The following is a 25,158-nucleotide window of genomic DNA, read 5'->3' on the forward strand; positions in this document are numbered from 1 at the left end:
GCCCTATGTAATTGTTATAATTAAATACTGTTAATGCTACAATTTTTAAAATGGGCTTGAAGCAGCGATTCCTATTTTTGGTTAAAAATGACTTGAGATGACAAAATCGTTTATTGAGCGAGTACAAAGCTTGTTCAAGTCTTCTCAATGGCAAGCGCATAATAGTGATTTATGAGTAAACTACAGCGCTTTTAGTATAATCATATTTTTTTATGAATGAAATTGATTTGTCAGTTGTTTTTAACCATCAGTAAAGATAAGTAAAGTATCCTGAATGTTTGTGTTTTGAACAAAGATGGCGATAGAAAGGCACAAGTTATGGATTAAAGCTTTTAAGAATAGTTTCAAAAAATGAATACAGGGGTATTTATGTATGCAAGAAATATAAAACAGTGACAGATGTCAAGAGTGCAACACATTGAACACCCAACAATCCTAAATATTCATCTCCGTTTACGCTGCAGGCGTCAGACATACACTTCAGATGTGCTCTGTTTGAATTCAGGCATTGTTCTTTAAAAAAAATGAGTACGTGTAAAGTGTTGTTAGATAAGTCACACCCCTCCCTCATCAGTATGCTTTCAAAAAAGGAAAATTCAAATGAAAGGTATCCTAGCGAAAACATTTTTACCCAGCATGCCCCACAAAGGAGAGTGTGGCTGTGTTTAGAATGGAATACCAGCTTCCGATTTACCTGCACCATACGATTGCCAATGTCTTTTAATAGTATGTATGAATAACCATTGTATTATTATTATTATTGTTTTATTCAGCAGAAATGTATGTCGAACACAATGCATTGTGGGTGCAATGTTTTTTTGTGGTCAGTATGTGGCACATTGTGTAGATTATTGTTAAAGGTGTATTCCATGCCTACTGAAGATTTACACTCAGTATGAGCACGATAGTATTCTAGCCACTGTCTGAGCAGGACGCTATCAAGCAGTGCACGGGTCAGTCTGTCTGGAATGCCCATATGCTGATATGAGCTGAATAAGCATCATTACCCCCACATTTCCTAAATGAGTTTTGTTTTGCAAAACAAGGGAAGAACGCAGTTCATCAGCTCCTTTATGAGGCCATCAAATCATAAGGAATCATTAGATGGAGCTTTATGTGTCCACTGCTTTGGGGGCTTTAGGATAGACCACCGCTGATTAACTGGAAAGGACAAGTGTATTTCTGGAATACACTGGATGGAAAATCCGGAAGAGATCCTTTCTGCAAAAAAAATGAATTTTCATTTTGTACGGGGGTAAATCAAATAGATGAGGTCAACATCGTTGAAGTCATTTACATTACATTAGGCAAAAATGGAATCAGGGGCTCGTGAATTGATCCTTTACAAGTTGCTCTTGCATGATGAAACGCTTGAATATTAAATGAGGTCATACCGGTGCACATCATGACCATTAGATTATGGCCATAAACATGAACAGAAACCATGACCAGTGCAGCAGGGGAACAGTGAGGCTTTTCAATGGTTGATTCTCAAAGGGCTAGTTCACTCTTAAACAATTACACTCATTCAATTTGTGAAACACCAAAAAAAATTCAGACTTTCAATCGACAAAGCTCTAGAAAGGCACTATATAAATGTATTATAATTAATAATAATAATAATAATTATTATTATTATTATATTAAAATGTCCGAATTTATACTAAACTTTCAGATTTGTTCCACTTTAGTCTTAAATATTTCATTACAGCCCTGGTCGTGACTAAAGAAAACAATGAAATATCGATGCGATGTCACATTCAACTATGTGACACATTTTTCTTCGGAAGAAAAGTTTTGGACACCAGCAGACAAATTTAATATGCATCCTCCATTAATGCAGAATTTCCAGCAATGAAACATGTCTCTCCACTTCAGAATTGCCTTAAAAACCCTCCTCTGTTCCCACTGTGAAAGTACACACCTCACGCCCTCCTTAACTGTGCATCTGATGTTTAAAACCCAATACCGTATATCCCAGCATCTGTACCGTGCTATGTTGAAATACGATTATTCACACCATGCCATTCAAGCGGTGTCTGTTTCTTTCGCGCTACCGGATGAAATAATCCAATAAGAGTCCTGCGAGGAGCGCTCACGAGCTGGTTACGGCACCCTCTGTGAAAGTCCCGCCGTTCAAAGTTGGACCCGCATTAATATTCTACCGGTGCCCGTGCCAGTCTGAAAGATTCAATAGATGCTCAAAGAGCGGCAAACTGAACCCCCAGTGTTTCTGTCAAGTTTGCCTGTCTGCTCGGCTGCCACAAATTCTCGGGCACCAATGCCTGGATCTTTGAAGATAACAGTCTTAATAAACAAGCTCCGCAATTACTGTGAGGCCAACAGAGCGAGCGAGTGAGCGGGAGAGAGAGAGAGAGAGAGAGAGAGAGAGGAGAGAGGAGAGGACAGGGATTAGGTCAGATCTCGCTGAAGTCTAAATTGATGAGCTGTGGTCTTTAAAAGAAAAACTTGATACCGATCCTGCAATGATTCCAGAAATCCTGGCGCTGTTTCTCACACACATACGAACACATTTACACATATCAACAAACTACTGAACTCTCTTGATTTTATTTATACTGTGTATATTTATATATATATATATTACTGGTCAAAAATGATGTCCAACTTTAGAAAATGGACGTCCTTGCTTTTATAATATCATAATAAATCCATAAATTTCATTAATAAATAAACTTTTAGTTTTTCCATGCATTATTTGTATATATTTTGATTCCCTCACCAACAAAATTTAGATTTTGTTGGCTTTTTTGCCAAACAGTTTTGTCAAATAAATACCTGAAAAATATTAGAATATGAGGGGACATTAAAAGCAAATACTGTATAAAATATATCCCCCTCAGACATCACATCTGCCACCACTGTATACGCAGCCATAGAAAAAATGAAGAGCCCATTTTTCTTAAGTTACTATTTATAGGTCGGGCCATGTGTTTAGGTAAAATTATCATTTTAACTACTAACAATATTTCTCAAAAATGTTAGATAAAAATATTGTTTCTATTTGCATTTATTGGCAGGAAATGAAAACTGGATAAACGAGTCAACATAACAGAAAAGAGGCGTTTTATTGTTTCCCACCTCAAATACTGCAAAGAAAACAAGTTCATATTTACAGTAATATTTCTACATGTGTTTCAAAACAAATGTAAGCAGTAACGTGGATTTTATCACAGTTTTCATGATTTTCACGTGGCTGACTTTGTCACTCCTGAGGTTTGATTTTGTTGAAATACAACACTGGACTGGAATGACTACAATACATCTAGAAATACAGATTGAATGACATTTTGAAATGGTCTCTTAACGCTTTCCGCTGATGTATGTACTGTACTAAATCAAAGAACAAAGTGGTGCGAAGTAATTTCAAACAAAATTTCTCCAAAACAGATTTTGTTTCTTCGATACAACTTAGCAGAAAAGTTCACTTTGTCCGGTTAACACCTCTGATCTACCATTGGTTCCTCGTACAGTATAAGCACCTCACAGCAATGCGCTGCAAACCCAACCTAAGGCTAAAACGCACTAAAAGACTCCGATTTTGCCCAGATTTTCAGTCTGGCATTGTTGCAGAAATTCTGTGCCAGTCTGAAAAATTTGATCAGTTAGTGTGTTTATATCTGAAACGTTCAAAAAGTCTGCAAGTGTATGATGTCTAGTTTAAAGAAAATCTGTTCCGATTGAAAAGCCTTGTAGTGTATTCCAGCCGTTACTTTTAATTTAGCGTGAACACGTCACTAGTCAACTTTTCTTCAGTAAATGTAAAAATCTTTCAAATATTATACGAATACTGCATTGCACTGTACACAAAGGAGCTTCAGTTCCTATGAATCATCTCGGTTCATTCTTGACAGCCTGACTCAGTGGTGATATAGTTGCAGCTTTGTCGATTTTTGTTTCACAGGTGATAAACTACTAAATATTTCATATGAAGTTCGAAACTCAGCTGAAGTGCTGCCAAATTCACAAGACACACAGAGGCGTAGAGGTGCTTTCTCTCGATATTGAACTGGTTAAATAATTCAGCAGTGGACTGAAGTGTAGCCGTACCTCTGGTCATGACGATGCCCGCCAGGCCTTTGTGACGTGTATGCAGCAGCGAGGAGCAGCCGGCCAGCTCGGTGTATTTCTCTCGTACCAGGTGGAACAACGCATCACCAAACTCCTGCAAAACACAACCAGTTCTGTAAGTATTCAAAGCCGCAGGATCCATAAATGCATATACAAAACCTGAAAAAATATGTTTCAGGTAATGGCGTACAGACGTGAAAATTGCATTGAAAATAGAGATTTTAACGTTTCATAAATCACTCGGTTCATGTATATTTAAACAGCAGCTCAGCGGCTAGGCTTTGCTGTTTCCCGATCACACAATGACTTTCCCTGTGGCGTTTTTTCCTTTCGCACCAACACCGTGACCCAATTAATTTGTGTCAAAACATCGCCCATCGATAGAGTAATTGGATGGAGAAGAGACCACGGGCATGCTCGTGGTCAAGCGTTTATCCCAGACACTTTGGCTAATGGAACAGCGTGATTAGTTTGGTGCCGTCTCAAATGGACCATCTGTCCATCGCGCTGAGCTCGGGGTTGAGGCCAACGCAAACCCGCCAGGCTGAAAAATAACCCGCGCTCTGCGTTTGCATTCGCCAGACGGCTTTCGGTCCACCCCGTCCCGTACAGCTGTTCGTGAACCTGTGCGAGTGGATTTATCGCATCTGACAGCGTTAGTTTGCTGTTTGTGGAATTAGCTGCTTATGCAGGCAGGAACACATTCATACAGTACACACACACACATAGTGGCACATAATAATTATGACTTCTGAGGGGTCGGCCAGGCAGCTGGTGGAATGAAGTGAACGCAAAGTGCTCAGGGAGAGAAAACAGATGCACACCTCTTTACTGAGGATGTTCACAGCATGTGGCCACTGATGAACTGATTGGAGAACAGTTTTAGCACAACAGTGATGCGCTTGCCTGTAGACTCCGCACACCTCATAATGACAATGAGAATAAATGGATGCTTGACAGCATAATGATATCAATGTGATCTCATTAGCATTTAATGGTATTCACGCAGAGGTACATATACATATTTACATGTCAACTGACAGTGTTGGAGTATTACAAAACAATGCACAAATACAGTATGATAAAATAATGAAAGCCTACATTGGAAACGCTGTGACCGTAACCGGATGATTTGTTAACGTTTCTGTTTATGACTCTGTGCATGTGTGAAATTGTATACTGTTGATAATATCTATAGTACAATACGCATGAATATAAGAACTGCTGATGAGATCATGTTGAAAACACTGTATACTGTATTGACAGACGTGTATGTGATGCAATTCTGTAGCCTAACATTGCAGAAGGATGGTAGCAACAACAACAAGGTTTCATGTGTGATCCTTAAGGAACACAAGAGCTGGAATGCACGGTGAGTTGCTAAAGTGAATGAATGCAAAAGTAATGTAATTCAAATGGGGCAGACGTAAGTAATGCGAACGTGAAACGTCAAAACTCTGGCCAGGGAGAAACTTTTCAGAAACTCCCGTTTCAGTGTTGCCGTGTAGAAGGTAAGATTTGGCGCATTACATTGGAATGCGTGCCGCTATCTCCTTTGTTTGACGTCAGATTCCAGGCTTCTGATTGGCCGACACGGCTTTATGGTTAGTGTTATATCGCCACCTGTTGGTTTGGCATGGTTGTGACAGCGCTTTATAGTGTGTTTTGGGTTTTTTAAACGAAGAAGGAAAAACTCATGTAAAAATGCTCTCGTGTACGTGTGGACTAGGCCTTATTTAGGCTCATCTTATTTAAGGCCACTAAAATGTTTACGTCACCTCATTTTCCATTAATATATGTTGCGATACAATGTTCGGTTTAAATATTTCGTAAATTATGAATTTACGTAAAGTGAGCTTAATAAATGCGGTAGAAGTATTGTTGATTCTTAGTTTATGTTAGACAATTTATAAACTAATGGTAAGAAATATAACATTATTGTAAAGTGTTTGCCAATAATTTTTATATATTTCATATATTATGATAAAATCTATATTTTTTTCTTTGATATTAGGGTGAAAAATTTGCCTATGTTTTTTCATAAGATACGTGAGATTTACCCATATGCCCCGAAACAAAATCATCGGAGTGTGTCATCATCAATCTATGCTTTGATTGTTTGAAATGAAGACCGCCTCTTTAACCGGCAGTAAAACCCAAGTGCTCCTTCAGTCGGAGTCTGCCAAGCCAGCAGCACACGCATCTTTAAATGTCTCTCAGTGGTAATTAAACACTAAGCCCAATGTCACCTTAATAAAACATCATTTATTGGTGACATTAAAAGGAATAAGAGGGATGCCAAACATTTCCACATTTCAAAGACTGAGGCGTGGCCTATCGCTGGACTGATGCCCAAGATCAGGGATAGGCTGACTCACTGTACTCATGATTTAACATACGGTTGTAATGTGTAATATAATTTGAAAGTCTGATTCCTTAGAAAAGTAATAGTGCACCTCTCCTCAAGAACTGAAATGATAGAAAGTGTTATTCATAGCACAAATATTGGCATCAGAACAGGTTATAAGCTAAAGGTGGATGTTTTCGAGTTTGTTGGAGTCTGCAACTCGTAGTATGATGACCAATAGGAATAGTAATGCTTCACTTAGCAGCGACACACATTGAATAAGTGGTGTTTGCCTTTTGTTTGGTTCAAGCCAACAGTACATTCTGAGCTTTTACATTTCAAAGACTTGTCTCACCACAAACCATTAATGGCAATCAAATCATTTGATTTATTTTGAAGATCTGCCAAAATAATGACGTTGTTTGCATAAATCCGTATTCACATCTCTGAATAACGAATAATGTCACATCGTTTCGAAAAACTCTCGCAGGTAATGGACTGAAATTAGTTATCAAAGGCAGCAATAAAATATTTAGAGCACTCAAAAGGGACTCTAATACCTTGAAAGGCCGTGAAAAGAAAGAAAGAAAGAAAGAGCAGGAATTTTGTGATTTAGTCTCTGGCACATTGCTACAGAATTTGTGTTGAATGTGAAACGGCAAAAAAAGAAGACGACTTTGACAAATCAGAGAGAAACTGCAATCAGAGTCTTTTCAGTTTGCAAGGTTTAGCGCGTGTGGCAATGAACAAAAGAATATCTTGTGTGTGCTGGTTCCTTCTGCCGTCTGGGAAGAAAAAATAAAGACGCACCGCTCAACCGGTTGAACATTGTGTTGGCTGTGCAAAGGTCATGGGTTCAATTTATAAAAAACCTTGCAATGCACTGCAGGTCACTTTGGATTTGGACTGATTTTTAAATATGGTACTAAACATTTAATTGTTCAATAGTACAATTACTAAAAATATAATCATGTGTACATTGTATCATTCTGAATTGTCTGAACCAAAGCCGGCCACCAAAATGATTGTCTTCTATTAACTCTTATAAATGGTTGACAGGACAGATTCTTGTCTAAGTGAAGTTCAAGTAATATATTGCAATATACTGTGAAAGAGCCACAGTGGCTTCCTTGCGCTGACAATGACGTTTTCTTGAACACACAAGACAGACGCACTGCTTGAATTGCTTTTGTAAGACTTTTGTGCAAATTCAGTTTGAAATGTAGATTTAAATACAGCTAATGGCGTAACGTTTAACCAGTTTTCAGTTTCTCTTTCCATCAGTCTTATTCTTAAAGTAGAATGTCTGCAGTCATCATCCCCCTCAGAAGTCAATACTGAGCCAGGAACACAAATGTCAACTGGGAACTTTTCTCAACTGATCCCTGACCCAGACGTTTGTTCCTCTGGGGTTTCTTGCTGACAAAAGCTAATTCTAATGCATAATGTCCTCTGCAGGGAAAACAGTATGGACTATGCAGAGATTTGTGCTGCTTGCTCTTAGGTGAGCAGAGAGGAGGAGGGCTTGAATGTGCTCTACGTCTAAGAACAACCAGACTTGAGCGTATCGAGACTATGAGACTGAATTTACCCACTAAAAGTGAAAAAAATCATAAAGAAATTGTATATGTCTTTTGGCATTAGTCCATTAAATGTAAAAAAACAATATATGTATTGGGATTTATAGGCATGTTGTGTATCTGCACCAAAAAAAACCTGCATGCCTTTAATGCATTGTTCTACACATCCACTGCTTAATGCACCTCACAAGAAGTCTGTGATAATATGCAAAGCGTTTTAAACACAACACAATGTTTTAAATTACACAAATTTTTTCAGCCACTGTTATGCATTAGACACTTCAATCAATGAAAATCATTGTATAGTAGTAATCATTGACGTTGACTATTAGTACCTAGAAACAACCGTGACAAGACACGCAAATCTGTTACCTTGGAAATAAAAAATGAGACTCAACGTTTTTGATCCACACTCCAGAACAGAGGGTGGCGGTAATTCACCAAGATGCTGGATGCCAACCACTGTAAAACTAAAGAAAAGGTTGCTCGGTCAGTTTTATAATCATTAGATTATACATCTGATAGAGTAAATTGGTTTAATACACACATTTAGGTCAACTAAAATTTATGAATATGTCAAAAACACAATCCGCGTTTAAAAGTAGCCCAATCTGTGGCCTATCAAAATGTGTTAGCATAAATTGCCGATGTCAACCAAGTTAATGAAAAATTAGGCAATATCTATATCATAAAAAGAGATTTATCCGCTCGTCTTAATAAAACTCAACATTCTAAAACTAAGCAATTACGTGTTCCTTCAAATTACATTTTCCGTTGAACATAACAGGCAACGCTTCTACGATTAACTGCATCCGCTGCGTTACGCAAGTGTCATATATTTGCTAGCAGTGCGACCATGACGACATGCTTTACAATCTCCAGCTTGAGAGAATCCAATCATACGACGGCGAGCATGAGGGCCATCTGTCAGAAACCTCCCCCCACGGCTTATCAGGGCCCACCAGAGCAGCCGTGCCTGCACAGAAACGGGGCCATGTCTTCTATTTCTTTATAGAGGTATTTAACAAGTCATTCAGCAAGTTTTAATAGTGTCTTTTGTGACTATATCATCATCCTGTCTTCTGCCCAAGGTGGGTCTTCGAAAAATCAATATCTGTTGAAACCCTGCCTCAAAGTGGTTGGTACCCACGGTGCCACACGTCCCATTTGTTCTCCGTAACCCATGCTATTAATTTGTGGTTTTTACCTCTCACCTTGGCTTGGTTTACAAGGACCTTGCTTTTTCTCACACTTTTCCTTGTTTTACAGTTTTGTTTTCCATCCTTACGGCGCAAACAGAAATAAAGAAACAAGGAAACTGCTGACAAAGCTTCCGCTCCCGCCAAAATGAACTGTGTATAGCTTTGTGATGTCGCCTCAAACCGTGTCCAACCTTTTAGCGTGTGGAAGGTCCAGATGGCCCTGCAGCTTGCGAGACAGATTTTCAGCCCGACACGCTTTCTGCTCTATCAGCGGGGAGCTGTCAGTCAGATCAGCCTGGCTGGCCCACCACTGCTGTAAAACACATTGCCTTCTCATCTGTCCCATTATACAGCCCCCAACACTCAAAACAGATAACAGGGCTGGAGAGTATTGCTTTGGTCCCTTCGCGCTACGGAAGAGAGCTGGGTCACTCAACCCGAGGAATGGACAGCGGGCTTGACCCTACAACCTACAGAGATCGTGACAAATCTGTGGCCTGAAACGAATGACCTCCACTATCAGAAAGGAGGTTGTGTGGGAACGAGTCGACCTGATAAAGCGATGGCCTGGCATCTAGTGAGGGATCTAGCGGCATCTAGCTAATTTAGCGGCATCTAGTGAGGAGGTTGGGAATTGCAAACAATGGCTCACTCCACCCCTCCTCATTTCTTTCGAAGCACTACAGTGGCTCTCACAGGACTAAGATGATGCCACATTTTCACTTCTTTGCTGAAGGAGATTACATATTTAATATATGTGCTCTGTAGAGTAGTTTGTCCGTTTAGGGCTACGTTACGTAGCTGCCGTTGCACAGTTGGTTTCCAGTTGGCGTTCCATCTCAACTGCAGCATCTGCAATCTCATTGGTAGTTATAGAATCCCACTGCTGCTCATTTGCGTAACGTCTGCGCCACTTCGTTGCATCTGTAACTCTTATTTAAATAAATGAGTCCAGATTGCTTTGTCACTGCAAATCACTGTCGCTGAAAATCGTGCCTCATCTCTAGTGTTTTGTAATTTATTTAGCAACTAGCAAGTAGCCTCCCCGACCCTGTACCTATGTGACCATGCCACTCCTAAAGCTGCGTTCAGACCGCCAGCGACTGTGTCGCTATGTGTCACCAGTCTCTTGCTACGAGGTCGTTAAAAGGCGTTCCTAGCTTTGGTTGTCCTAGAAACAGTTCTAAACAAACCCTGCAGTAATTTACGAGAGATAGGTGATGTGAACTTCACTGCTGTACTCCTATAGAGGGTATGGACGTGTCATCACTTTACCACGTGGCAAAACACTCAGCAAACTGACTGCTTACAATATCAGGAAACGCAATTCCGCACAACATTTCCATGTCCAGGAACACCTGATTCCTTTGTAAATCATAGCAAATAATTGTGTGTTTTAGTCCTGGTTTCTTTTTCTCCTATTTATCTCAGTTATTTTGCTGGATGTTTTGCCACCCAAGGGAGCGTGTCCTAGGGCGTCTCCCGACATGTTCACATGTGAAAGTGACGTCAATGCATACCCTCTATTGGTAGTCCTTCCTGAAAGTGGCTCGTCATTTGCATAAAGTTAAGCAAATCTCAACTTCGTCGATACATGCTCACTTCCAGTCGCTCGCTTCACTGGATGTTGCTGGGCTACCACTGAAATGAATAAGATCACCTCACTTTGTCGCTGGTGGCGTGAACGGGGCATAAGTCAACACTACTATCAATTGAGTGTGTACCTGGTGAAAACGTGAGAGACAAGAAGAGGCCTAGTTGGTAAGAGCTTGTTTTAAAGGCTCAATCCCACCCAATTAACCCATCTGTCAAGATAGAAAAGTAAGGGTAAGAGGAAAATGGCTTAATAATGCCTTTATACATAATGCATCACATAAAAAGGACATGGAAGAGGCCCCTTCAAAGGAATAACATGACCTGCCCCTGAGAATGAAACTGTGACGATAGAGACTCTGAGGAGGTAAGAGAGAGAGAGGAAGAGTGTGATGTTCTCCTAACAAGCGCCTCTGAGGCGGACTCTCATCTGACCGTAAGGGCTGTTCATAAGGCAGTCATTAATCCACTTGTGATTGTGAAGAGCCCTGCAGACAGAAAGGCCACAGAAAACCTTTCATCATTACACCCAACTGTGCTAATGCTAACGGCTAATTCTGCTAACACTGTTAACAAATGACTCTGGTGTACAATAACATGATTTTTTTCGAGAGGGATTTGAACAAAAAGAGATCTGACAAGTCAACCATCCTGTCCCAATCCTAATCGAAACTTTAATGAGGACTTAAAAGTATAGTTTACCAAATAATAAAAAATTCTGTCATCATGAGTTTACCCTCATTTCAAAACCTGTATATGACTCTTCTGTGGATCACAAAAGAAGATATTTTGATATAACAGAAGTCAATGAGGACCAGTGTTGTTATCAACTACTAGTTATCATCTTTTGTGTTCTGAGAAAGAAAGACATACAGGTTTGAAATGACATGAGGGTAATTAAATAATGAAAGTTAATGAAAGTTAAATTCTATTAATATGCGTTTTTCTGGGCCCACAATAAACAAAATCCATCCGGCTCCACAAATTTGTATTTTTAACATCAAATATGCCCTGCTTGGTTATTATTTTGTCGCTCGTGTAGCACTTCATTGTCAGTGAAGTTAGAATAATAAGTTGATACACAAAACTTTAAGACATTTTTGCACTTGCTATAGCAAGTATAAGGTGTTAAACTGGAATACATCCAACGGATCAACCTACGGATGGGAACGTTAGCACACCCAACCTCAAATGCTGCGTCTAAAGCTTTCCGAGCACTTTCCATCTGCTACGAGAGATGAGACGCATTCAAACACCCTGTGAAGTAACATTTTGTTGATATCTTTGAGTGAGAATGTTCGGACCATCAACCAAACACATCGCAACTCCGTCATCTCTGGTTCCCTTGAAGATACCAGACACAGAATCCCAGACAGTACTTCAATCCCAGACAGTTTTCTTTGAACAAACCCTTCGCATCTACTGCCAAACCAGCAAATTCTGGCTGAAATTTTGAGGACTAACAAGAATTTCCACAACGGGGTGTGGAATAGAGTGTCACAATTACAGTTGTTAAGAATAGAAAGGCCAGACGCGTCAGTGTCCGACCCCTTAAAACCACACAAGCACTAAACCTTTTCAAGGAGTGGCCTTTCCGCCACGGTCGAATAATCTGGACACTCGTATCCTAGCCTTGCGAAACCCCTCCGGCAGCTCATATATCACTTGGTATTGATATAGTTCCACTAGACTGCCACACCTGACATTTGATTCATAGCTTCAGGTGTTCTTTTTAAATTCTAAACAGTCAACAAGGAATCAAGAGAAAATGTCAAATGTGTGTTGGAGATTGGTAAAACTAGCGTGCCTCCAGTAAGTTATTTAGTTTTATACTTATTGACGTGCGATTCATATTCTGTCTTTGTGAGGACTGTTTAAGCAGTGCCTAAAAACATGGCCAGATTTGAAAGTCACAATTATTTTCTCTTCTAAAATGTGAAAAAACCTCTTTCATTAATAATTGCGTTGATTTTTCGTATTTATAAGCACATTTGAACCTCCTACGAAAACTTTCCGCCTAATTCACAACACGTACGTATGCACATGAATTTGTTCTTAACCTCGTCCTCATGCTAGTGAATTTGGAGTATTCTAAATTAGCGGCCTCGTACACGAGTTTAGTCATTTTCATAAAACACACCAGTTCATATCCATATTGCGTGCTTTCCGCCTAACCTTTCTTTTACGACCTGTTGCCACTTAAGTCAAAGTTACTCCAGGCAGCCCCACGTGACGCTGTCTACAGGCGTGTTCTCACAAGTAATTCTAAATGCGCAGTCCTCAAATTAAGTTCATACACAATAAAACACCTTTTATACAGACACGCAGTTCGCAGAGTTCCCGTTAGCCGGCTGTAAAGCGCTGTTATTCAGAGAAACCTCGCAGCACGAGCTATAGTATAACGCAGCTTTTCTTATTCTTTCATTGTTTATGATGAAATAATTTAAAAATGAAATATACATCTACGCATAATTTTATATATATATATATATATATATGAATATTTGTATTTATTTAAAAACTATTATCCTACGATGAAATATGCATTTTGTCATTTTGTCTTAGAGAGAGAGAGAGGTAGAGAAGGAAAGAAAGAGACTGGTAATTCTTGCGTACGTGTGCTTTCAACTGTTCCTATCTTTTCTCTTACTGTATATTTAGAATACATTTCTTTACAAAGATTTTGTGAATCGTGATTTCTTTGTGAAAGCGTTCGTAGTGAATGAGACCCAGTTTCTCTGATACATCTGTCTAGTTGAACATGTAGACTACGGCTCACAGCCAAATGGTACATATTTCACAAAAATAAAAATAATAAAACACAGCCGCAGAAAAAAAATAAAGAGACCATTCGAAATTTTTTGTGGCCATTCCAGTTCACCAGTTCAGTGTCTGTTGAATTTTAACAAAATCAAACCCCATGTGTCACATAAAGTCATCCAACATCAATGTGAAAGACTGACAGAATGACAAGACACATGAAAACGGTTATACACATATTACTGTTGTATGGCTAAAAAGTAAATATGAACTTGTTTCTGCACTATTTGAGGTCTGAATTAATACAGGGCATCTTTTCTGTTATGTTGACCTGTTTTTCAAGTTTAAGAGGAATATTGTCAGTAGTTCACAGAATGAAACGCATACAGTAACTCTTCCGCGGCTGTGAAATAAAATAAAATAGCTTTCATTGATTAAAATTTTTTTTTGAAGGTTTCTCAATGTCCCAAACATAATTTAACAAGTCATGTTAAAAAGCTCATATTGCCCTGAAGGGCTTCATGCCATTTAACTGGTTTGCAACAAGAAGCCTTAGATCAGGTATGCATGCTAGAAAGCAGTAACAACCAAATCTCAGGAGGCGGATGATGCAGTGGGAAACAAAAGGATATAAAAAGTCAAAAGTGTGTAAACGCAGGACTCAGAAACAGTCCAATTTAACCACAACCTTATTTTTCAGATAAGCACTTGAAGTGAATTCATTCTTCATGTAAAAGACACACAGCAGGAGTGTGGGCTCATACAGCATGATTCATCATTCAAATATAATGTCACCTGCATGCTTTACCTAACAATGACGTCAATGACAGAAGTGAAACAACATTGCTCCATCCAAAAAAGTGGAACAAACATTTAAAGAACCTAAAATGGTAGGCAGAGGTAAACAACAGAAATAAAAACATACCCAAAGCATTGAGTACACAGCCAAAATTCGTTGTATTAGCAACACAACATGGGAAAGTCATCAGAACCACTATCCCGTGAACCAACATTTTCCGCATCATGTCAGATGGTTATTAACCTGCATATCAATTGGTGACCCCTATGACACGGATTGCCTTCATTAGCCGCTGGTCTGTCTAGGGTGCTATACACTCGGTGTATAGTCAATTATATTACCGCTGCTTTTTGCTATTTCTCTCCGACTGCATCAACCAGGGACATGTCAGTGTTGAGAGTCGTAACCTTTGCATCCAAATGTGCTTGTACACAAGCCTGTCTGATTTACAGCCCTGATCTGTGGTCACAGTGGTTCCACCTATAATTGGAAGGTGATAGCTGATGTGTAAAGCTAACCGCCGTATTGAAACCTCCCTTTCTCGCCCCCTCCGGGAAAGAGTTCAGCTTCTAGCTGATGTTTTACATGACGGTTAATGGCTCTGTGTGGGTGGTTCGAGAACAACTGAGAATTCAGTACAGACGTCAGGCCCGGGTGTATCACACCGAGTGCCCTGACACCTGTGTAAAAACGGAAAGGTACTAATTTGGCATGGCGGGCACTGAGGCATTCATACGTAGAGATCCAAGCATTTCGAAGGCAGTTTTTCAATCTCAGTTCATAAGATCAGCACTAGAGGGAGCTAAGAGAGGTAGAGGAGAGATACTGGAGTCTCCTTCATCTAAAAGTGCCCTGTCATTATTCATTTAGCCGTCTGTGTGGAGGTATATTGCGATCTCCATTAGCAGAGGTGATTCACGATTTTAGAATAGCAGCAGATGGAGTTTCCCTGTACGTGCCGAGGTGGTGAGGCAACGTAAATGCCTTCACTGTACATGCAAAAAGGGCTATTAGGACTGAAACTGAGATATTTTTGTTATACTTGACTTTGACTTATTTATTATAGACGCATTTATGGGATATATGGGAAGAAATATATTGGTCTAAAACAGCAAGAAAGAAGAAATATAGTGTTAAACTGAAGGTCTGGAACTTGGAACTTTCTTTGGCCAATGCCCACCCAAGAGGCCATATGACTGACACGCACGTCTCCCGGAAATCCTGTGAAATTCAACCAATCAGATGACGACTTCAAACGTGCTGAAGTGTTTCCAGAAAAGTGTGCCTTATGCATCAGACGTTTAGCCAACGATCCGCGGGTGTGATGTCGTGGAAAGAAATACATCACTCAAAACTACATCGTGTTTTTCACCATCGACTGAGGGAAAGACAACAGTTCCCAGTTTTGCGATACGTACATAGCGCTTTTTTGTTCTTTTTGACATTGAAAAATATGGTTTTGAAGGGACATGAAGCTGAGCAGATGATCATAGATTTTAAGTTGTAAAATATTTTTTAGGTTCTTAAGAACTAAATTCACTATACACACTTTTGTACAATTTCACCTCAAACAATGAGTGAATTCAAATGGAAGAAATGCTTTGTGAGTCACATTAGCAATGTTCTGAATATCACAATGTTCTTTCAAAGTGAGTGGAAGTATTCTCGGTCAGGAAAAGGACTACGCTCGTAACACCCGTTTTGTGTTGAATTACCAATCGGTATTCAAAAACGAGAACTTCCTGTAGCTTGGGAAATTATATAATCTAAAAGGTTGAAAGGTGACCCATTACTGCTTTCCAAATGTTGTACTTCTCTGAAATTTTGTATATGGTGCCCGTGTCACTATGCTGAAGAAAAACGTCAAACACAACTAAAAATACAACTGAATGAGGCCAGTGCTTCTTATGGGACTTGAATTCAGTGGCAAGTTAAAGCAAAATAATTAGCATCTGTCCCGAATACGGCAGGCGGCCCGATACTACAAAAAGAAAACTCAAAGTGCAATCATTTGTGCAACTGCCTTTTTGTGGAATACAGCATGAAAAATTAAGTGCAAGTGTTAGAATATTACTAATACAAAGTGGTGACGCTACCAATTGAAGCCTATTGTTCAACAGTGTGTCAGTAACTTCCAAACAGAACAGACTTTAAAGTAGCAAGCTCCTTTTTTAAACGAGAAGCAGTTTTATATGTCACATTGTGAAGGTGGCTTTGTAGACGAGGAAACTCTGTTCGAGTGATTGATGCACATTAAAAGAATAAAAAAGATTGATTCACAGATTAGATTCTCTGTGCAATATTTTAGTTTTTTTCAATAGTGGAATATTTTAAATGAAGATTTCATTTGAACAGTTTTGAAAAAAGTATTTCAATAAAAATCAATTAAACTGAAGTTGGGTTGTTTTGATAATAATAGTAATAATGCAAAATACAGCAATTAACACAGTAAGACATGATTACACAATAAAATACATGATTTTAAAGAATTCAAAAAATCTGTTTTTGCATGAACTCTTCAAATATTGTGCTTTATTATATAAAATGTGGTTATATTCATTTATTTATTTTTTTATTTTAATTCAAATTAAGTCTTAAATAATCTTTGATAAATGCTGCCAATGTCAAGGTATGATTTGAAAAAAATATATTTTGTCATCCGCTACTTGAATACCAAAAAATATATTTAATAATGAAATAGATTTGGTCTATTTTTCAATGTTTTAAATTACTTTTCTTAACCAACATATATCTGAGCCGACATATTACACTTTTTTTATTTCAAAAATATTTTTTAAATGGATTACCTCGACCAAATAATCAATACGTATGACGTAGTATTTCTGTGCTTGAAACACTCCCCCAGCACTCCAACTTTTGGCCGTGCTGCGTCAGGATTGGCTGCGCTGTGGGACTGCAGCTGCAGCTCTTTACTCTTGAGATAGTGAGAGAAGTTGAGCTGTTTGTGTTTGTTCACTGCATTTCAGTGATGGATGTAATATAAAAGGTCTATATAACGCCAGATTTGGAGAACATTTGAAACCGATCGATGGGGCGGTCCCAGTGCTAAAAGTGTACGCGGTAAGTCAAACTAAGTCATATGTCTGTGTTTTGTTTGCAATCGCGCGTAAGTGCATAATGTAAACAACACAAAGGGAAAATGCGATGATTGTGTGCTTGTGGTGTCGTTCCGTCCCCCCTGCCTGCCTCCAGCAGCTCGTCTTTTTCCGGAAATAATGGAACAGCTGTATCTCTCTTTTAATACGTTAATGTAATCAAACTAAATACTCTTCGAAGATACAACGTATACTGTATCATGATTAATATGAGATTGGCAGAAACTTCGTGTGCTCCCCGATCTTTAAGCTTTCACCAGTATAGGCCAACAATGCCTGTGACATCATTCTGCACCTGAGCTTACCAACAAGTTATAGGCAAACTAAATGCTGTTAACTATTTAAAAAAGGGGCGGAGCCACTCGATATACCCCACATGCTGTATAAAACCATAATGGTCCAAACGCAAGAGAAAGCAAAACAGCAAGACGAAGAAATGACGAAAAACACGAGCGTGTTGTCCCTGTACTTGCACGGGCCTGAATTATGACCCAACGGGCTGAGAGGACATTCTGCATGCGCGAGCACCCGTGCTCCGCAACCAATCTGACGCCTAATTAATCCTGAAGGTCTTTTGTTCCGCTCCACCCCCCCACACCTCCTCTCCTTAGGTCCGTTTCTTTACCTGCTCATTCCTCACGTGTCCATGCCAGATCATTTCTCGCCTTTAGACAAACAGCAATCACGCTTACAGAGTTGTGCCAGGCCCGGCCCTAAAGGCATCTGTGTGTGATAAAATAGCAGGCATGTGGTCATTTGTTTTAATGTCCTTTCGACAGTTGTTTTATGAATGCATGTACACGGGCGTTACACCTTTTTGTTGTGTTTCTGCTGAGCGCACAATGTTGTTTTATGAATAATTCTAGGTTTTATTATACACATTGCAAGCTTAAGCGATGATGTGCTGTTGCTTATAGGTGGATCGGATTCAAACCATTTTTCATTAATCAAATATAGAACGCCACAAGGACAAATGTGTCCAGGGTTCATTCTGGTCCGGTGTGGATTATTACCCATTTCATGTACGTCGATACAGAATTTTGAAATGTGATTTGTAGTCTTGCAAGTTAGTTTGTATTCATGTGTACAAAATGCGTAAGTGTAGTGTGTTTTAAAGTCTACAGCAGCATTCTGCAAGCACTATACTACACATCAGGCGTAGTGTCATGTAAAAAGCTTCCTCTGGCCTCTATTCCATCTGGTTTGGCAAGATAACCCTTTCACACAAACAGACACACTCAGACGCTGTGTGTGATTTATCTGAGTCTGTTTGCTAGCGAGCGTCTATGGTGCTGTAATGAAGCTGATTTTGTTTTTAATTCCGTGTGAGCATCTCATTGGGAGGTGATTATGAGCATGCGCTGTGGTTGCTGGAGACAGTCTGGTGTTAGAGATGTGTGTGTGTGTGTGCGTGTGTGATTAAAGGGTGAGAGCAACACCTGGTATTCAGATTAGACCTGGGTGATTCAATCACATGTGATCTGGTAAAACAGATCAACACAATCTGGCAATTCACCACTATTTTACAAATGAAGAGTTTTCAAAAATCTAGTTTTTTATGTTTTTTTACTGTGTTAGTTAGCTGTATTTTTTAAGTTATTATGGCTCAAAACAAACCAAATGCAGTTTGGACTGCACAATAAAAAAACAAGATTTTGACTTGTTTACGGAGTTTGGAACTCTTCTGATATTTTGTGCGATCTCATTTGTACGTATGTTGTAGTACGATCTGCATTCACGCCAGGGACAGATAGGTTAAGGCTTTATTATAGATTTTTTCAAATAATCGTACACATTCATTTGGTTAAAATGTATACAGTAAAATTAGTAAAATAGTTACAAATAGTTACAAATTTCCAAAAGAGCAGGCTGGACAGATTGACACATATACCTTGTAGTAACACTTAATTCCCATACATCTTTTGTGATCGAAATTTAGAAAGACTTATATAGACGACTTCGACAATGGATTTACAAACCTTATACTGTAAATATCATTAAATTAAGAGTTCGCTTTGATTATGAAGTTTCTACTGGTTGTATTCTGTGACGTCACGTTTTTGCAGTGTTAAACGACAGAAACAGGACGATTTAGTAAATAATCACATCACTTACTGTTTTTTATTGGGTGGTTTTATCTGTAATTTAAATTGATACAAAACTGTTGACGTGCTGGCGTTAAATCCAAGTGTAATCAGGGCTATAATATTTAGATATGTGTTTGTAACTTACAATGTCTTCCTTTGACAAGACGGCTTTTGGAAAGAGAAAGAATCATCAAGTCAATTTCTTAAATAATGAAAAATGTCATTTGTTAATAAACACAGAAAAGTCAAATTTCAACAATCTATTACCTGTTCCCTATTCCGGTGGGCAACATAAAACAGACCACAGTTATAAATTGAAATCTGAAATTCTGAGCTTATGTTGCATTTGCATCCCGTTATAGCCAAAAATAGGTTTCAGACATTCATTTGCGAAACAACGCCCTTGTTTTTGCAAATGAACAGAGCCTGTGATGTGGACATCCTGCCAGTAGGTGCTGATAATGTGAATCAATTACGCTGATGTCTGTTTCGCACTTCTGCAATCTGCATTCTCTCTCTCTCTCTTACCATCCGAACCGTCTCTAATTTTTTGTGGCAGTCTTAATTAATGATTTTTTGCTTCATGGCTGCTGGAGGGTTGTTTATATCTGGTGTGATTAAGTCAGAGGGTTAAAAACAGAGCGAGCGCTAGAGAGAAAGAGAGAGACATTATAATCACCAAATGGCAGGCTGGTGGACAAGGTCACCTTCACGTGTATGAAAACAGTCTTAATTCACTCTGCTGGGGAAATTACCATGCTAGATTTATCAATCCATGCATAGTTTCTGCATCAATATATCAAAAGAGCAGCATCATTCACTGGAGCAGAACACAAGACACCTACATGTTCTGTTCAGGCTCAATGACACATCGAAAATATAAAAGACTGAAAAATCACAATTGAGTATATGAGTATTAAAGATTATTTTTGTTCCTGGTATATAATAATGCAATAATATTGAAAGGCATTCTGGCTCATGTAATTTGACAGTTTAAAATTTTCAGTCTTAAATACCTGTCATTGAATAAATTGAACCTGACCGCCCCAGTTTTATCTCTCACTACCTTCCATTATTATTCCAACGTTACAATGGTTAAATCCGAAATGGCATACATCCTTTCTATATAGTAGGCAAAAAGCAGAAAGCGAATAAAAAGCATCCGAATCTTCAGTATTCACAAAACAGTAGGTGAGAAATACCCTGTCGACTTTCATGTACAATTACAAATGTTGTTAATTATTGTAAAGCTAATGTAGCATTAACATTGACCTTGTTTTGTTCTTAAATTGACCGTTTATAGATTCAAATAAATTAAATACGAAGTTTATTTTCAGCAGTTTATTTACGTTTGTGATTTAAATGTAAATTTGCCCTTTACAATATTATAGATTGCCTAAATGTATCATTATTCACAAGATCATTTTAATCAGGTGGTGTTAAACGGATACATTTAGGCGCAATTCAACTTTCTAATCGACTCTCATAAACGAATAATTACAAAACACAAATAAGCCCTAAACCAATTAATAATTTAATTACTTATTTATCCAAACACAAATGAAAAGACGCGTAAAAATGGGGTAGTTTTATGGACATGGAAAGAAAAGAACAGATAAGGAGAAAGTGAAAGTTAAACGATTGCATGATCGGATAACGTTTGGATGACGTCCATGTTAAAACATTCATAGCACATGAAAAATACCACAGAAGAGATTTTCTCCGTTTGTTTTAAATACTTCAATATAATTCATATTGGACCAACGTATCTACATGAGAGACATCAACCAATAGACAGAATACAGACAAAAGAATAGTTAGCAGCAGTGTACAGTCAAGCATGTTTCTGTTAGAAAAGAACGTGCCATTGGCATAATCATTCTTCACAATGGGAAGTGTGAATGGGCCTGTTATTGCCGAAATTAAACCGAGAAAACGCATCACAAAATTACAAAGCTGCTGTATTCCTTTTAATATTCATTTAGCTTTGCAAGGTAAATATGAAAATACATAAAAATAAAAAGCTCTGAATGTGCTGTACTTGAAGACAATTGAAAGCTTATCTTCATGCGTTGTTTACTAAACCCATGTTACGGCGTTAATGCAACCTGTCTCTAAAACTTAAGTTGTTCCGCTTGTCATTACATCACATGGCTAATCTCTGACCCACACTCCAGTACAGTAGATGGCAGATTTGCACCTCAAACGTAAATTGCCACCCGCCATTGAATTGAAAAGGAACAGAAGAAGATTTACGTCACATGATCACGTCAATATCGCATTCAGTGAAAACAGTAACCGTCAGCCCCGTTAAGCAGGTCCTGAAATTGAGTTCTTACTCATTGGGTATGCCATTTCGTATTCAGATCTCTTCTCTATCTGACTCCTCCCTCTAATAATCCCCCTTTATTTATCTGCCCATTTCCATTTTTAAGTTTTGTTTTGGCCTTTTTGCTATATTTATTGATAGAAATCTCCTATTATAGCCCCGCACTTACGCATTCAACTTTTCCTGAATTATTTTGCTTTCAGCCGCCAGAGTACCAACACATTTAACCACGTTTCAATTCATTCCACTGATTTTCCCTCAAAATCGAGACAGAAAACGAAAAGCCATTTAACTCTCAACATACCTTATTTCACATACTTTATATAACCCTAGCCTTTAAAGGTATAGTTCACGGAAAAGCCAAAAGGATTTCGTCATTTACTCTTTCATGTCATTTTTCAAACCTGTATGACTTTCTTTCTTTTGCAGAACACACAAGAAGACATTTTGAAGAATGTTGGTAACTAAACAACACCGGACCCCATTGACTTTCATTGTATGAACACAAACCCCCTGAGGCGTGCCTCAAAATATCTTCTTTTGTGTTCTACCGAAGAAAGAGTCACATTAAGGTTATAAATGAAATAAATAAAATATAAAATATTTTTGGGCACCCTCTTCCCCAGTCTGATCCAAATCCATAACATTGACCGAGTGCTGATTCAAACACATTACACAAGGTGAACCTGTCCCATCTCACCTATTGGTGATTAAACTATCTGCTGAGGGCAGTTCTACAGTCAAATGCTCTGTGGTCCAAGGATAATGACACTAGTGACCCGATCGGGCCCTGTGGTCTCGCTGCGCTCGGCTCTATCAAGGTCTGTGGGTTGACTTGGCAACGCTGCAGATATTTGTGACTGTGCTGAGAGATTAAGTGGCCAATCAGCCTAGCCGTGCACTGCAATCATTCTACCTTAAAACACGCACTGATGCCGAATCCGTTAGTCCTGCATTTATACTTCTGAGATCTTGACAAAAACCTCGGACCGGTGACATTTGGGTGAGAAGGACATAAAACACACATGCAATTCATCTATTGCAACAGTTCTGTGAAATTTCAAGTGTGTCCTTTTGGGTAGGAAGTAAGAAAGGGACCATGATGCTATGATTGATGGACATTTTTTGGGGGTTAACTTAATAAGAATGCGTTTGCACCTGGTTCTCTTATTACTGCATCAATGTAATATTGACTTTCATAGGGTATGCGGTTAAATCCCTGCAGGGTTTGTGTGTCATTATTTAGAGATGTGAATAGGCATAGGGATGTGGGCAGCAAGGCATGCAGCCTGGATGACGGTTCAATTTTTCATTTAAGAGAAATCTAGCCTGCAAGTTATTGTTCATATTTGCCCGAGGCATCACATAACGCTTTGGTTGGCCCTTCCTATATTCTGTCTGTGCCAGAAACGCCTGCCGCCCACTGATGTCTCCCTGTCCTTCTATTGCACTCCACAGGTGACCCTTATATCTCTCTCTGTTTATCTTGATCTCTATCTTTCGATCTTATTTCTGTCATTGCCTCCCTAAAGGCAGGACCTTCTTTAACCAATGATTCTTCTCTAGAAAATAAAGAAATGAAAATAATAAAGTCATAATGTTTGCATTGGAGAATAATACTAATGCAAACATTGTCTTGAAGGTGAATGTAAAGAAAACCTGTCTGGGTCACATTTCACCTGAAGCATGAAGAAAATGAAACATGTTTAAAGACCATTACCTTTTTTCTATGAAAACATGAAACATATTCACTCATTCATATTTGACTATATTCATTACCATCAAGTTTGTAGCTGTTTATTATATCGTCGCTGTCATTCTGAAACCATATATGTCCAAATGTGCTGTTTTTCATGAAATGAAAAAAACACTGTATTTGCATTCGGTGTTGTCAAAGTTGACAAGCACTTTTTAATACTTTTTATTGGTAAGATTTGCAAAACCCAGTGACAAACATAAAGAGGGAATAATGATAATGATTAAGGGCAAAGACAATAATGTTTTAAAGATACAGAAATTGTATTTAAGCAAAGTATTTGAAGTTATATTAAGGTCACATTGTATATATTTTTGATAATATGAAAATATTTAAAAATAAACACACTTATTACACATTATTGTTATTATTATAGTCGTTTAGAAAATACAAATCTTAAGGTTTTAAATATAGTTAAAAAAATTAAATAATAATTTATTTTTTAAAGATTTTGGGTTATGCCCACCTGACAGGTTTTTCTGAGATTTCCGTGTAAAAGAACTACAAATAATCCCATAATAAGTGATTTTCTAATAAAAAATAAAAGACCTTAAAGCCAATATTAAAAATGAATTATTAAAATGAAAATTTGGTTATTAGTGTCATACTTATGATTTATGAAAAATGTGACTTGACTTAAATAATAGGTTCTGTAATGTATCTTGTTAAATGAAGTTGCAATAAAGAGAGAGAAATGTGAGGTGTTGGAAGCAGTGTGACAGTAGCCGAGCTGGCAACAGTTGCTATCAGCAGGGCCCTGTGGCACATGAAGAGACCCAACAGACAGTGGTGTGAGCTTCATCCAACCCTCACATCTCCACACTACTGAGAAATCCTCACACAGTCACACGCAAACACACTGGCCAGACGACGCGGTGCGATTTTGTGATGGAAAAGAAGGAACACATCTCATTTCATGTTTCCATCATCGTTTCCGAGAGACTCGAAAGTGAGCGCTGTTTTCTGACTTTCAAGAATTTCCACAAGGAAGTTCATTTCTGGAACTAAACCGGTGAAGCAAATCCTCTTATAAATCCGGTTAAAGAGCGTAGCGCGAGGCAGAAAAGAGAAGTTTCTCTCCGGCAAACATGCGCAGGTTGTTTGGGATGTAGTCGGAGAGGAAAGACAACATTTTTCCCGTCGGCACTGCGCAGGAAGGGGGATGAATACTATCACAGTGCATACATACGCATGAATAAGAGCTGATGCTTAAAAATGCACACACATATAATGTACATGCACACTTCAGGAGAAGAATGGAAAAACACAAACAAAAAGGGATGAAAACCGATTCGCATTATACAAATTTACAAAATCGTAACCTCATAAAAGTCCTGTGAGATCTGGTTTTTTTCATCAGCGTTTTAAAATGGCGTATCAGAACTACCTGCTTTAAAATGTGCAGTTAATTCCAGAAGAAATGCATTAATGAAAAGCAGAATATTGTTCTGATGTTAAAATGTTGATTCTGTTGAAAGGATGCAAAAAAAATGTATA

The 25,158-nt window shown here is 38.5% G+C and overlaps 1 protein-coding gene across 1 annotated transcript in view; it reads right to left on the reverse strand.

Moving 5' to 3' along the window:
* adarb2 (adenosine deaminase RNA specific B2 (inactive)) overlaps positions 1–25,158 on the reverse strand; it is a gene marked incomplete at both ends in the record, with an annotated part of 80,318 nt that overhangs the window by 22,162 nt on the left and 32,998 nt on the right. Inside the window, one exon of the mRNA XM_079487971.1 lies at positions 4,072–4,186. Coding sequence (XP_079344097.1) covers positions 4,072–4,186 — 115 coding nt within the window. The remainder of the gene's footprint in view (positions 1–4,071; positions 4,187–25,158) is intronic.

The sequence above is a fragment of the Barbatula barbatula genome (genome assembly GCF_947034865.1).
Source record: "Barbatula barbatula genome assembly, chromosome: 23".
Classification (NCBI taxonomy): Eukaryota; Metazoa; Chordata; class Actinopteri; order Cypriniformes; family Nemacheilidae; genus Barbatula; species Barbatula barbatula.